Raw genomic sequence first — 15,569 nt, forward strand, 5'->3', positions numbered from 1 at the left:
ACCAGAGGCACTAGTCCCGCCAACCGGGAAACCTACTCAACCCACTGAACCAACCTCAGCCACTGGGGACAGCCACCAAAAACAATGGGAACTACGAACCTGCAGCCTGCAAAAAGGAGACCCCAAACACAGTAAGATAAGCAAAATGAGAAGACAGAAAAACACAGAGCAGATGAAGGAGCAAGATAAAAACACACCAGACCTAACAAATGAAGAGGTAATAGCCAGTATACCTGAAAAAGAATTCAGAATAATGATAGTAAAGATGATTCAAAATCTTGGAAATAGAATAGACAAATTGCAAGAAAGAGTTAACAAGGACCTAGAAGAAATAAAGAGGAAGCAAGCAATGATGAGCAACACAATAAATGAAATTAAAAATACTCTAGATGGGATCAATAGCAGAATAACTGAGGCAGAAGGACGGATAAATGACCTGGAAGATAAAATAGTGGAAATAACTACTGCAGAGCAGAATAAAGAAAAAAGAATGAAAAGAACTGAGGACAGTCTCAGAGACCTCTGGGACAACATTAAATGCACCAACATTTGAATTATAGGGGTCCCAGAAGAAGAAGAGAAAAAGAAAGGAACTGAGAAAATATTTGAAGAGATTATAGTTGAAAACTTCCCTAATATAGGAAAGGAAATAGTCAATCAAGTCCAGGAAGCACAGAGAGTCCCATACAGGATAAACCCAAGGATAAACACGCAAAGACACATAATAATCAAACGGTCAAAAATTAAATACAAAGAAAACATATTAAAAGCAGCAAGGGAAAAACAACAAATAACACACAAGGGAATCCCCATAAGGTTAACGTCTGATCTTTCAGCAGAAACTCTACAAGCCAGAAGGGAGTGGCAGGACATATTTAAAGTGATGAAGGAAAAAAACCTACAACCAAGATTACTCTACCCAGCAAGGATCTCATTCAGATTTGATGGAGAATTAAAACCTTTACAGACAAGCAAAAGCAGAGAGAGTTCAGCACCACCAAACCAGCTCTACAACAAATGCTAAAGGAACTTCTCTAGGCAAGAAACACAAGAGAAGGAAAGACCTACAAGAACAACCCGAAACAATTAAGTAAATGGTAATAGGAACATACATATTGATAATTACCTTAAATGTAAATGGATTAAATGCTCCCATCAAAAGACACAGACTGGCTGAATGGATACAAAAATAGGACGCATATATATGCTGTCTACAAGAGACCCACTTCAGACCGAGGGACACTTACAGGCTGAAAGTGAGGGGATGGAAAATGATATTCCATGCAAATGGAAATCAGAAGAAAGCTGGAGTAGCAATTCTCATATCAGACAAAATAGACTTTAAAATAAAAACTGTTACAAGAGACAAAGAAGGACACTACATAATGATCAAGGGATCAATCCATGAAGAAGATATAACAATTGTAAATATTTATACACCCAACATAGGAGCACCTCAATACATAAGGCAAATACTAACAGCCATAACAGGGGAAATTGACAGTAACACAATCATAGTAGGGGACTTTAACACCCCACTTTCACCAATGGACAGATCATCCAAAATGAAAATAAATAAGGAAACACAAGCTTTAAATGATACATTACACAAGATGGATTTACTTGATATTTATAGGACATGCCATCCAAAAACAACAGAATACACATTCTTCTCAAGTGCTCATGGAACATTCTCCAGGAGAGATCATATACTGAGTCACAAATCTAGCTTTGGCAAATTTAAGAAAATTGAAATCGTATCAAGTATCTTTTCCGACCACAACGCTATGAGACTAGATATCAATTACAGGAAAAGATCTGTAAAAAATACAAACACATGGAGGCTAAACAATACACTACTTAATAACGAAGTGATCACTGAAGAAATCAAAAAGGAAATCAAAAAATACCTAGAAACAAATGACAATGGAGACACGACAACCCAAAACCTATGGGATGCAGCAAAAGCAGTTCTAAGAGGGAAGTTTATAGCAATACAATCCTACCTCAAGAAAAAGGAAACATCTCGAATAAACAACCTAACGTTACACCTAAAGCAATTAGAGAAAGAACCAAAAAAACCCAAATTTAGCAGAAGGAAAGAAATCATAAAGATCAGATCAGAAATAAATGAAAAAGAAATGAAGGAAACAATAGCAAAGATTAATAAAACTAAAGGTTGGTTCTTTGAAAAGATAAACAAAATTGATAAATCATTAGCCAGACTCATCAAGAAAAAAAGGAAGAACACTCAAATCAATAGAATTAGAAATGAAAAAGGAGAGGTAACAACGGACACTGCAGAAATACAAAAGATTATTAGAGATTACTACAAGCAACTGTATGCCAATAAAATAGACAACCTGGAAGAAATGGACAAATTCTTAGAAATGCACAACCTGCCCAGACTGAACCAGGACAAAATAGAAAATATGAACAGACCAATCACAAACACTGAAATTGAAACTGTGATTCAAAATCTTCCAACAAACAAAAGCCCAGGATCAGATGGCTTCATAGGCGAATTCTATCAAACATTTATAGAAGAGCTAACACCTATCCTTCTCAAACTCTTCCAAAAGATAGCAGAGGGAGGAACACTCCCAAACTCATTCTATGAGGCCACCATCACCCTGATACCAAAACCAGAAAAAGACGTCACAAAGCAAGAAAACTACAGGACAATATCACTGATGAACATAGATGCAAAAATCCTCAACAAAATACTAGCAAACAGAATCCAACAGCACATTAAAGATCATACAACATGATCAAGTGGGGTTTATTCCAGGAATGCAAGGATTCTTCAATATACGCAAATCAATCAATGTGATAAACCATATCAACAAACTGAAGGAGAAAAACCATATGATCATCTCAACAGATGCAGAGAAAGCTTTTGACAAAATTCAACACCCATTTATGATAAAAACCCTGCAGAAAGTAGGCATAGAGGGAATTTTCCTCAACATAATAAAGGCCATATATGACAAACCCACAGCCAGCATTTTTCTCAATGGTGAAAAACTGAAACCATTTCCACTAAGATCAGGAACAAGACAAGGTTGCCCACTCTCACCACTCTTATTCAACCTAGTTTTGGAAGTTCTAGCCACAGCAATCAGAGAAGAAAAAGAAATAAAAGGAATCCAAATAGGAAAAGAAGAAGTAAAGCTGTCACTGTTTGCAGATGACATGATACTATACATAGAGAATCCTAAGGATGCTACCAGAAAACTACTAGAGCTAATCAATGAATTTGGTAAAGTAGCAGGATACAAAATTAATGCACAGAAATCTCTGGTATTCTTATACACTAATGATGAAAAATCTGAGAGTGAAATTAAGAAAACACTCCCATTTGCCACTGCAAGAAAAAGAATAAAATATCTAGGAATAAACTGACCTAAGGAGACAAAATACTTCTATGCAGAAAACTATAAGACACTGGTGAAAGAAATTAAAGATGATACAAATAGGTGGAGAAATATACCATGTTCTTGGATTGGAAGAATCAACATTGTGAAAATGACTCTACTACCCAAAGCAATCTACAGATTCAATGCATTCCCTATCAAATTACCACTGGCATTTTTTACAGAACTAGAACAAAAAATTTCACAATTTGTATGGAAACACAAAAGACCCTGAATAGCCAAAGCAATCTTGAGAACGAAAAATGGAGCTGGAGGAATCAGGCTCCATGACTTCAGACTATACTACCAGGCTACAGTAATCAAGACAGTATGGTACTGGCAGAAAAACAGAAATATAGATCAATGGAGCAGGATAGAAAGCCCAGGGATAAACCCAAACACATATGGTCACCTTATCTTTGATAAAGGAGGGAAGGATATACAGTGGAGAAAAGACAGCCTCTTCAATAAGTGGTGCTGGGAAAACTGGACAGCTACATGTAAAAGTATGAAATTTGAACACTCCCTAACACCACACACAAAAATAAACTCAAAATGGGTTAAAGACCTAAATGTAAGGCCAGACACTATCAAAGTCTTAGAGGAAAACATAGACAGAACACTCTATGACATAAATCACAGCAAGATCCTTTTTGACCCATCTCCTAGAGAAATGGAAATAAAAACAAAAATAAACAAATGGGATCTAATGAAACTTAAAAGCTTTTGCACAGCAAAGGATACCATAAACAAGACCAAAAGACAAGCCCCAGAATGGGAGAAAATATTTGCAAATGAAGCAACTGACAAAGGATTAATATTCAAAATTTATAAGCAACTCATGCAGCTCAATAACAAAAAAACAAACAACCCAATCCAAAAATGGGCAGAAGAACTAAATAGACATTTCTCCAAAGAAGATATACAGATCGCCAACAAACACATGAAAGAATGCTCAACATCATTAATCATTAGAGAAATGCAAATCAAAACTACAATGAGGGCTTCCCTGGTGGCGCAGTGGTTGAGAGTCCGCCTGCTGATGCAGGGGACGCGAGTTCATGCCCCGGTCCGGGAAGATCCCACATGCCGTGGAGCGGCTGGGCCCGTGAGCCATGGCCGCTGAGCCTGCGCGTCCGGAGCCTGTGCTCCGCAACGGGAGAGGCCACAGCAGTGAGAGGCCCGCGTACCACAAAAAAAAAAAAAAAACCTACAATGAGATATCACCTAACACCGGTCAGATTGGCCATCATCAAAAACTCTAGAAACAATAAATGCTGGAGAGGGTGTGGAGAAAAGGGAACACTCTTGCACTGCTGGTGGGAATGTAAATTGATACAGACACTATGGAGAACAGTATGGAGGTTCCTTAAAAAACTACAAATAGGGCTTCCCTGGTGGCGCAGTGGTTGAGAGTCCGCCTGCCGATGCAGGAGACACGGGTTCGTGCCCTGGTCCGGGAAGATCCCACATGCCGCGGAGCAACTAAGCCCGTGAGCCATGGCCGCTGAGCCTGTGCGTCCGGAGCCTGTGCTCCGCAACGGGAGAGGCCACAACAGTGAGAGGCCCGCATACCGCAAAAAAAAAAAAAAAAAAACTACAAATAGAACTACCATACGAGCCCGCAATCCCACTACTAGGCATATACCCTGAGAAAACCGTAATTGAAAAAGAGTCATGTACCAAAATGTTCATTGCAGCTCTATTTACGATAGCCAGAACATGGAAGCAACCTAAGTGTCCATCAACAGATGAATGGATAAAGAAGATGTGGCACATATATACAATGGAATATTACTCAGCCATAAAAAGAAATGAAACTGAGTTATTTGTAATGAGGTGGATAGACCTGGAGTCTGTCACACAGAGTGAAGTAAGTCAGAAGGAGAAAAACAAATACCATATGCTAACACATATATATGGAATCTAAGAAAAATAATGTCATGAAGAGATTAGTGGTAGGACGGGAATAAAACACAGACCTACTAGAGCATGGACTTGAGGATATGGGGAGGGGGAAGGGTAAGCTGTGACGAAGTGAGAGAGTGGCAGGGACATATACAGACTACCAAATGTAAATTAGATAGCTAGTAAGAAGCTGCCGCATAGCACAGGTCACCTCTGTGCTTTGTGACCACCTAGAGGGGTGGGATAGGGAGGGTGGGAGGGAGGGTGACGCAAGAGGGAAGAGATATGGGAACATATGTATATGTATAACTGATTCACTTTGTTGTAAAGGAGAAACTAACACACTATTGTAAAACTGTTATACTGAAATAAAGATGTTAAATAAATAAACTAATTAATTAATTAAAAAAATTAAAAAAAAATACAAATTAAAAAGCCATATGACAAGTGACATCCCTGGTTGTCCAGTGGGTAGAACTCTGCATACCCAACTCAGGGGGCCCAGGTTCAATCCCTGGTTAGGGAACTAGATCCCGCATGCATGCTGCAACTTTAAGGGTTCACATGCTGCAACTAAGAGTGCACATGTTGCAACTGAGAAGTCTGCATGCTGCATCTAAAAAGATACCACGTGTTGCAACTAAGACCCAGCACAGACAAAATAAATAAATAAAATTTTAATAAATAAATAAATAAATATTTTTAAAAGCCATATGGTAAGTAATGGTCAACAAAGCCTACATGAGGCAGAGATTTTGTAATATACTAGCTTTCTTCAGGATCAGGGCTTAAACAGACTTAAAATTTCTAGACTCAACCCAATATACATAAGTAGGGCGCTGCAGGACAGAAGGGAGCAGCAGGATACATTTAAAGTGATGAAAGGGAAAAACTTACAACCAAGATTACTCTACCCAGCAAGGATCTCATTCAGATTCAACAGAGAAATCAAAAGCTTTACAGACAAGCAAAAGCTAAGAGAATTCAGCACCACCAAACCAGCTCTACAACAAATTCTAAAGAAACTTCTCTAGGAGGGAAACACAAGAGAAGAAAAAGACCCACAAAAACAAACCCAAAACAATTACGAAAATGGTAATAGGAGCATATATATCAATAATTACCTTGAATGTAAATGGATTAAATGCTCCAACCAAAAGACAAAGACTGGCTGAATGGATACAAAAACAAGACCCATATATAAGCTGTCTACAAGAGGCCCACTTCAGGGATTTTCCTGGTGGCACAATGGTTAAGAATCTGCCTGCCAATGCAGGGGACAGGGGTTCGATGCCTGGTCTGGGAAGATCCCACATGCCACTAAGCAACTAAGCCCATGAGCCACAACTACTGAGCCTGCACTCTAGAGCCCGCAAGCCACAACTACTGAGCCCGCATGCCACAACTACTGAGGCCCGTGTGCCTAGAGCCCGTGCTCCACAACCAGAGAAGCCACTTCAATGAGAAGCCCACGCACCACAACGAAGAATAGCCCCCACTCGCCACAACTAGAGAAAGTCCACATGCAGCAACAAAGACCCAACACAGCCAAAAATAAATAAATTAATAAAAATAATAAAAAAGAAGAGACCCACTTCAGACCTAGGGACACATACAGACTGAAAGTGAGGAGATAGAAAAAGATGTGTCATGCAAATGGAAATCAAAAGAAAGCTAGAGTAGCAATACTCATATCAGATAAAATAGACTTTAAAATAAAGACTGTTATAAGAGATAAGGAAGGACACTACATAATGATCAATGAATCAATCCAAGAAGAGGATATAACAATTATAAATATTTATGCACCCAGCATAGGAGCACCTCAATACATAAGGGAAATGCTAACAGCCATAAAAGGGGAAATCGACAGTAACACGATAATAGTGGGGGACTTTAACACCCCACTTACACCAATGGACAGATCATCCAGACAGAAAATAAATAAGGAAATACAAGCTTTAAATGACACAACAGACCAGATAGATTTAATTGATATTTATAGGACATCCACCCGAAAGTGGCAGAATACACTTTCTTCTCAAGTGCACATGGAACATTCTCCAGGATAGATCACATCGTGGATCACAAATCAAGCCTTGGAAAATTTAAGAAAACTGAAATCATATCAAGCATCTTTTCCAACCACAACGTTATGTGATTAGAAATCAATTACTGGAAAAAAACTGTAAAAACCACAAACACATGGAGGCTAAATAATACACTACTAAATAACCAAGAGATCACTGAAGAAATCAAAGAGGAAATTTTTAAAAATACATAGAAACAAATGACAATGAAAACACGACAACCCAAAACTTATGGGATGCAGCAAATGCAGTTCTAAGAGGGAAGTTTATAGTAATTCAATCTCACCTCAGGAAACAAGAAAAATTTCAAATAATCAATCTAAACTTACACCTAAAGCAACTAGAGAAAGAAGAACAAAGAACACCAAAGTTAGTAGAAAGAAAGAAATCATAAAGATCAGAATAGAAATAAATGAAATAGAAATGACGAAAACAACAGCAAAGATCAATAAAACTAAAAGTTGGTTCTTTGAGAACAGAAAAAAAATTGATAAACCTTTAGCCAGACTCATCCAGAAAAAAGGCAGAGTATTCAAATCAGTAACATTAGAAATGAAAAAGGAGAAATTACAACTGACACCACAGAAATACAATGGCTCAGAAGAGACTACTTCAAGCAACTATATGACAATAAAATGGACAAACTGGAAGAAATGGACAAATTCATAGAAAGGTACAACATTCCAAGACTGATTCAGGAAGATTTTTTAAATGTAAACAGACAAATCACAAGTAATGAAATTCAAACTGTAATTTAAAAGCTTGCAGCAAATAAAAGTCCAGGACCAGATGGCTTCACAGGCAAATTCTATCAAACATTTAGAGAAGAGCTAACACCTATCCTTCTCAAACTCTTCCAAAAAATTGCAGAGGAAGAACACTCCCAAAATCGTTCTACAAGGCCACAATCACCGTGATACTAAAACCAGACAAAGATATCACAAAAAAAGTAAATTACAGACCAATATCACTGATGAACATAGATGCAGAAATCCTAAACAAAATTCTAGCAAACAGAAACCAACAACACATTAAACGGATCACACACTATGATCAAGTGGGATTTATCCCAGGGATGCAAGGATTCTTCAATATATGAATATCAATCAATGTGATACACCATATTAACAAATTAAAGAATAAAAACCATATGATCATATCTCAATAGATGCAGAAAAAGCTTTTGACAAAATTCAACACCCATTTATGATAAAAACTCTCCAGAAAGTGGCACAGAGGGAACCTACCTCAACATAATAAAGGCCATATACGACAAACCCACAGCAAACATCATTCTCAATGGTGAAAAACAAAGCATTTCCTCTAAGATCAGGAACAAGACAAGGATGTCCACTCTCTCCACTATTATTCAACATAGTTTTGGAAGTCCTAGCCACGGCAATCAGAGAAGAAAAAGAAATAAAAGCAATACAAATTGGAAAAGAAGTAAAACTGTCACTGTTTGCAGATGACATGATACTATACATAGGTAATCCTAAAGATGCCACCAGAAAACTACTAGAGCTAATCAATGAATTTGGTAAAGTTGCAGGATAAAAATTAAAGCACAGAAATCTCTTACATTCCTATACACTAAGAATGAAAAATCAGAAAGTGAAATTAAGGAAACAATCTCATTTACCATTGCAACAAAAAAGAATAAGATACCTAGGAATCAACCTACCTAAGGAGGCAAAAGACCTGTACCCAGAAAACTATAAAACACTGATGAAAGAAATCAAAAATGATACAAACAGATGGAGAGATATACCATGTTCTTGGATGTGAAGAATCAATACTGTAAAAATGACTATACTACCCAAAGCAATCTACAGATTCAATGCATTCCCTATCAAATTACCAGTGGCATTTTTCACAGAATTAGAACAAAAAATTTTACAATTTGTATGGAAACACAAAAGACCCCGAATAGCCAAAGCAATCTTGAGAAAGAAAAATGGAGCTGGAGGAATCAGGCTCCCTGACTTCAGACTATACTACAACGCTACAGTAATCAAGACAGTATGGTACTGGCACAAGAACTGAAATATAGATCAATGCAACAGGAGAGAAAGCCCAGAAATAAACCCACACACCTATGGTCACCTAATCTATGAGAAATGAGGCAAGAATATACAAGGGCAAAAAGACTCTTCAATAAGTGGTGCTGGGTAAACGGGACCTCTACATGTAAAAGAATGAAATTAGAACATTCTCTGACAATATACACAAAAATAAACTCAAAATGGATTAAATACCTAAATATAAGACCAGACATTATAAAATTCTTAGAGGAAAACATAGACAGAATACTCTCTGACATAAATCACAGCAATATCTTTTTGGATCCACCTCCTAGAGTAATGAAAAAAAAAAACAAAAATAAACAAATGAGACCTAATTAAATTTAAAAGGTTTTGCACAGCAAACAAAACCATAAACAAAATGAAAAGACAACCCACGGAATGGGAGAAAATATTTGCAAACGAAGTGACGACCAACAAGGGATTAATCTCCAAAATATACAAACAGCTCATGCAGCTCAATATAAAAAAAAAAAAAAAAAACAATCAAAAAATGGGCAGAAGATCTAAATACACATTTCTCCAAAGAAGACATACAGATGGCCAAGAGGCACTTGAAAAGATGCTCAACATCACTAATCATTAGAGAAATGCATATCAAAACTACAATGGTATCACCTCACACTGGTCAGAATGGCCATCATCAAAAAATCTACAAACAATAAATGCTGGAGAGGGTGTGGAGAAAAGGGAACCCTCTTGCACTGTTGGTGGGAATGTAAATTGATACAGCCACTATGGAGAACAGTACGGAGGTTCCTTAAAAAACTAAAAATACAGCTACCATATGACACTGCAGTCCCACTCCTGGGCATATATCTGGAGAAAACCATAATTCAAAGAGACACATGTACCCCAGTGTTCACTGCAGCACTATTTACAATAGCCAGGACATGGAAACAACCTAAATGTCCATCAACAGACGAAAGGATAAAGATGTGGCACATATATACAATGGAATATTACTCAGCCATAAAAAACTGGGTCATTTGTAGAGATGTGGATGGACCTAGAGTATGTCATACAGAGTAAAGTAAGTCAGAAAGAGAAAAACAAATATCGTATATTAACACATATATGTGGAGTCTAGAAAAATGGTACAGATGAACCTATTTTCAGGGCAGGAATCAAGACGCAGATGTAGAGAACGGATATGTGGACACAGTGGGGAAGGGAAGGGTGGGATGAATTGGGAGATTAGGATTGACATATATACGCTACCATGTGTAAAATAGATAGCCAGTGGAACCTGCAGTATATAGCACAGGGAGCTCAGCTCGATGCTCTGTGATGACCTAGGTGGGTGGGATCGTGGGGGAAGTGGGAGGGACACCCCAGAGGGAGGGGATGTATGTATACATATAGCTGATTCATTTCATTGTACAGCAGAAACTAACACAATACTGTAAAGCAACTATACTCCAATTAAAAAACAAAAAAAGCCATATGATAACTAATGGTCAACAAAGCCTACACAAGGCAGAGATTCTGCAATATACTAGGTTTTTTCAGGATCAGGGCTTAAACAGAGTTAAAATTTGTAGACTGAACCCAACATACATATGTAGAGAGTTATATAGCTTAAAGTAAATGAAATTAATACACAACATTTTATAAGTATATTTATCATAAAACTCAGAGAAAAGGAGAAAGACTAGAGAAACAGACTCCCTTATGAGGAAGGAAGATAAGGCAGTAAGATTACAGGCAGAGAATTAATTACATTCAAGTTAAAGGCAAAAAATTTATATATGCTTTTTAACATCATGATAAGAAAAATATGCCTTACATAAGGTTTTTGAGAACATCTATATTCCTGATTAGTATTGCATTAAGAAATACAGCTTATTTACACAATCAGATTTAGATGAAAACAGAAAAAAAAACTTACGTTTCAAAAAGGGCAAAGATAAACAGAATCACAAAAAACAGAACATTGGTGGCCACAACAGCAACTTGATCAATATTTCCTTGGGGGACCTGAACTTCATCTGTACTTGCTGTAGTAAATAGAAGAAAAATTATATTACCTACACAACTAATTTTTCTTATGACACTAAAATAGTGTAAAATTATATGTAGCAAATTCAATGACTAAACATTTAAAATCATTTTTTAGGCCTTCAAAGCAATTTAAAAGTTAACAATTTACATAACAGAAATAACTTTTAAATGGCATTTAAAATTAAAGTGAATTTTCTTCCCAGGACATACACTTCAATTCTGTTACCTACAGGAAATACTCAGATTTTCTATTTGGCGTCTCTCAATCAAAAACAGAAATGTATGTCCATAGAATTCTATAAAATGATCTCATACTAAATACTAAATTTGCTTTAAATTTCAGTTGCAGAATTTTTTCTACCTTACCTAAATTTTAAAGTTACACGGATTTCATGAAGACCTCAAATCATTTATTAAATAAGTTCTCAGTTCTATGATTCACCTCAATGGATATATATTTTGAATTTTAACAGTACATGGAATTACTATTAGTAAATATCCTTATTCTTTAACCACAATCTTTTTAAGTCCTTACGTTATCATTTATATTGTTTGCAAAGAACTACCAAGATTTGATGGTGGTTTTATAAATTAGGAAGGCAAATGAGTTAAGATATTCACTTATCTTGAACTATATAGTCAAGTAACACACTCAATATAAGCTATATCTGATGTAATTGAGAAATGTGACGCCATATGATACATGTATGTATACACATCCATCATGCTACTTTATAATTTACCCACTTATTCAGAGTAAACCAGGTAAGTAATACAAGAATGTATTTATGTTATCTTTAAGTGTATGTGTAGCAGAAGTGGGGGTAGGGGGTGATTTTCCTAAGACACAGTAAATTTCTATAATTTTTTCATAATAGTGCCTGCCTTTATATCTCAGGATTCCTGAGGAGGAGTTCTTCCTCCAATAATAAGTGAGATTTGAAAATAGTCTGCTATACTTGGGGGCAATTAAGCACCTTGGACACTCGACATAGGGTTATGACCTCCCTTTCACACAAAGAAAACCAGTCACACCTCTGTCCATGGGGTAGACTCTGGTCTCTGTGGGCCTTGAATTATTTTGGATAGACCTCCCTGATTCTCAATCACCACCTAGAAGCCAGTCTTTACTCCTTTGAATCAAATATCAACATTGTCCCAAGTTAGAATGGAGTTTACTTCATATATGGTTAGTTTTCTGCAGCCTCCAGCCAGTGCTAGCTTTAGTGGGGAGACTCCGAAATGTTGCATCCTAAACTGTGGGAACTGACTAGGTATCCTAATTATGAGAATTTTAAGAAAACAGTACATATTGATTAAAAAACTGTATAATTGGAAATTAAAACCTATCCCATGATAACATTTTTAATAATAGGAACAACTTGATATGTTTTATCTAAACATTTATTGAAACTTTAAAATGATCTTTGTTTTATAAAAATTATTTTGAAGGACCTAGAAATCTTATGAAAGAAAATAGAGCTCTCCTTTTTAAACTCTCATTTTTGCTTTAGAGCTGTGCTGTCCAATAGAACTCTGACGTGATGGAAATGTTCTTTCTCTCTGCTGTCCAGTACAGCTGGCTGTTAGTCACTATACCCATTAACTAAGCACTTGACATGTAGCTAGTGTGGGAGTTCCCTGGAGGTCCAGTGGCTAGGACTCGGCGCTTTCACTGATGTGGGTTCAATCCCTGGTTAGGGAACTAAGATCCTGCAAGCCACGCCACACAGCCCAAAAAAAAAAAAAAAAAAAAAAAAGTAGCTACTGAGATAGTGAGAATGAGGAATTTCTTAAATGTAATTAAGTTTAAACAGCCAAATATGACTAGTGGCTACCACATTGGACAATGTAGCTGTATGTCTTTGCTACTCAAAGTGTGGTTCATAGACCAGCAGCATCAGTTCCCATGGGAGCTTGTTATAAATGTAGATTCTGCATCCCCAGGCCTACTGAAACAGACTCTGCATTTTAACAAGGTTCCCAGGTGCTTTCTAAGCATATTAAAGTCAATAAAGCAAGGATCTATAGGTTATCCCCTTCAACTTATGAAAGATTTCCTGGGTATCTTCCCTTTCTCAGCCCCTCAACCTCACCCTCTTTAACTTGCTCATTTTCTTTACCTTTAAAGAGGTAGAGAGATAGGTCCTTTAAGTTAGCATCCTATCTTACACCTTTTCAAAAAAGTAGCTTATACCCACTGTCGGCACTTCCTCACCACTCATTCTTTCTTTTTTTCTTTCTTTTTATTTTGAAAACTTTCAAACACATCCTTATCCATCTATGCCCTAGATTCAACAATATTTTGCCACACTTGATTCATCTACCCCTTCCTTTCCTCCTTTCTCTCACTCTCTCTTTGTTGCTGTATTGTTTTTCACTAGATGATTCCCAAATTTCTATCTCTAGCTTTGATCTCTACTGCCAAAATTACAGATGCCTCTGGAATTTTTTTAGTTGTTCTAGGGTAGCATTATATTTGGCTTGAACCAAATTGAAATCACCTTATCTTTTCAGCCAGTGTCCCTTCTTAATTTCTTCTTCTCTCATTCTTTCAATTTTCTAGAATCAAAACCCAGCAGACACCTTCAACAACCCCCTCCATTCCTTAATATTCCCTATCCAACCTGTCAGAATCTTTCTTTTTTTCTTCAAAAGCCCTTATCTCATCCCTTCTCCATTCTCAGTTACTGCTGTAGTTCAGGTCTTTACATATCTGGATTAGCCTCACTTGCAATCTGACTATCGTCATACTTCTCCTTTGTTCAAAATTTGCTATAGCTCCTCACCACTCTGCTCTCCACCCAACTACTTTTAACTTTACCTTCCACCAGTTTTGTTGTAAAAAGTAAATAAAATGTCTATCAAAGAACTTGGTAAAATTAACAGTGTATTTTCCAAAACTTTATAAACTCCTTGAGGGCAAGGACTAAATTGCATTCTTTTGCATGGGGGGACAATCCCCAAGGAGGACATAACTAGGAGTACTTAAATAATGGTTTATTTAGTAAAATATACCTACTTACCAGACTGGGTACCTATTTATGAGTCAGAGAAAGATATGAAGGATGAAAATGTGCATTTGTAGAGTATACCAAAAGAATAAAAATACAAAAGAGAAACCATACTTATTCCCATGATTAAGTGAATAAAGAAATACTTGAAACAGAAAGATACATTTGGTAGCAGTAATACTGAAATCATTCCAAAGATCTCAAGGATTTTAGGATATTGGCTTTCTGAAAACAAGATGAAGTGATTTTTAGCAATGGTTTTAACCTTACCAATTGTGCACACCAAATCACTGATATAGGCATGCCTTTAAAAAAAAAATCAACTTAGCTAACTTTCAACTTTGAAGATCTTCCCCGAATTACCCATTGTATTGTCCTCAGAGACAAAATTCAAGTGAATGTCAGAGACAGAATCATTAGAAACACTTTGTAATATTACAGTAATTTAGTCAAACAGGTTAATAGTACCTTCTTCAAAATTAATATTTTTACACTGTCGTCCTGAGTCATCCACACGATGTTCTCTTAAAAGAAAAACATAAATATTGTATCCATGAAAGGCTTAGTATAATAGATAATAGTTTAAATTTATTACTAGCTTTCTATTTTTTCATATTCTGGTATAGTTTCTTTTACTGCCTTCTGACTAATGAAATTATTATGATATATAACCGATAAAATTTTTAAAATACAAGTTACAATTATTATTATATTATCATATAAAATGGAAAAAAAAACCTCAATTCATCCAAAAGCGCACATGAGCTGCCTTAATCAGTATTTGAAGTTTTCCAGTGATTTTTAACATGAGTTATAAACATTTTGGACTCTTGGATAAAACACTCCAAAGAAATATAAAGTAACAAAACTTCTGTAGTTTTATAAAATTTTTTCTAATATATAAAAGATAAGAGATACACATTACGAGTAACTTTTGTATCTAAGGTTGAACCTAATCATTAATCTACTTAAAGTGTTGCTTTCATGCCATTTCCCCTACTTAGAAACCTATCATTAGTAATCCAAGACCAAACCTTGAATCTTTAAAGACCT

The 15,569-nt window shown here is 36.3% G+C and overlaps 1 protein-coding gene across 3 annotated transcripts in view; it reads right to left on the bottom strand.

The window, feature by feature from the left end:
- The window catches only part of MFSD8 (major facilitator superfamily domain containing 8), a 49,879-nt gene that overhangs the window by 11,377 nt on the left and 22,933 nt on the right, over positions 1–15,569 (bottom strand). For all 3 annotated transcript variants that reach the window (XM_067036654.1, XM_067036656.1, XM_067036655.1), the window contains 2 exons: positions 14,985–15,040; positions 11,390–11,498 (listed from right to left, as the gene is read on the bottom strand). In XM_067036654.1, coding sequence (XP_066892755.1) covers positions 11,390–11,498; positions 14,985–15,040 — 165 coding nt within the window. The remainder of the gene's footprint in view (positions 1–11,389; positions 11,499–14,984; positions 15,041–15,569) is intronic.

Source organism: Kogia breviceps, chromosome 6 (genome assembly GCF_026419965.1).
Source record: "Kogia breviceps isolate mKogBre1 chromosome 6, mKogBre1 haplotype 1, whole genome shotgun sequence".
Classification (NCBI taxonomy): domain Eukaryota; kingdom Metazoa; phylum Chordata; class Mammalia; order Artiodactyla; family Physeteridae; genus Kogia; species Kogia breviceps.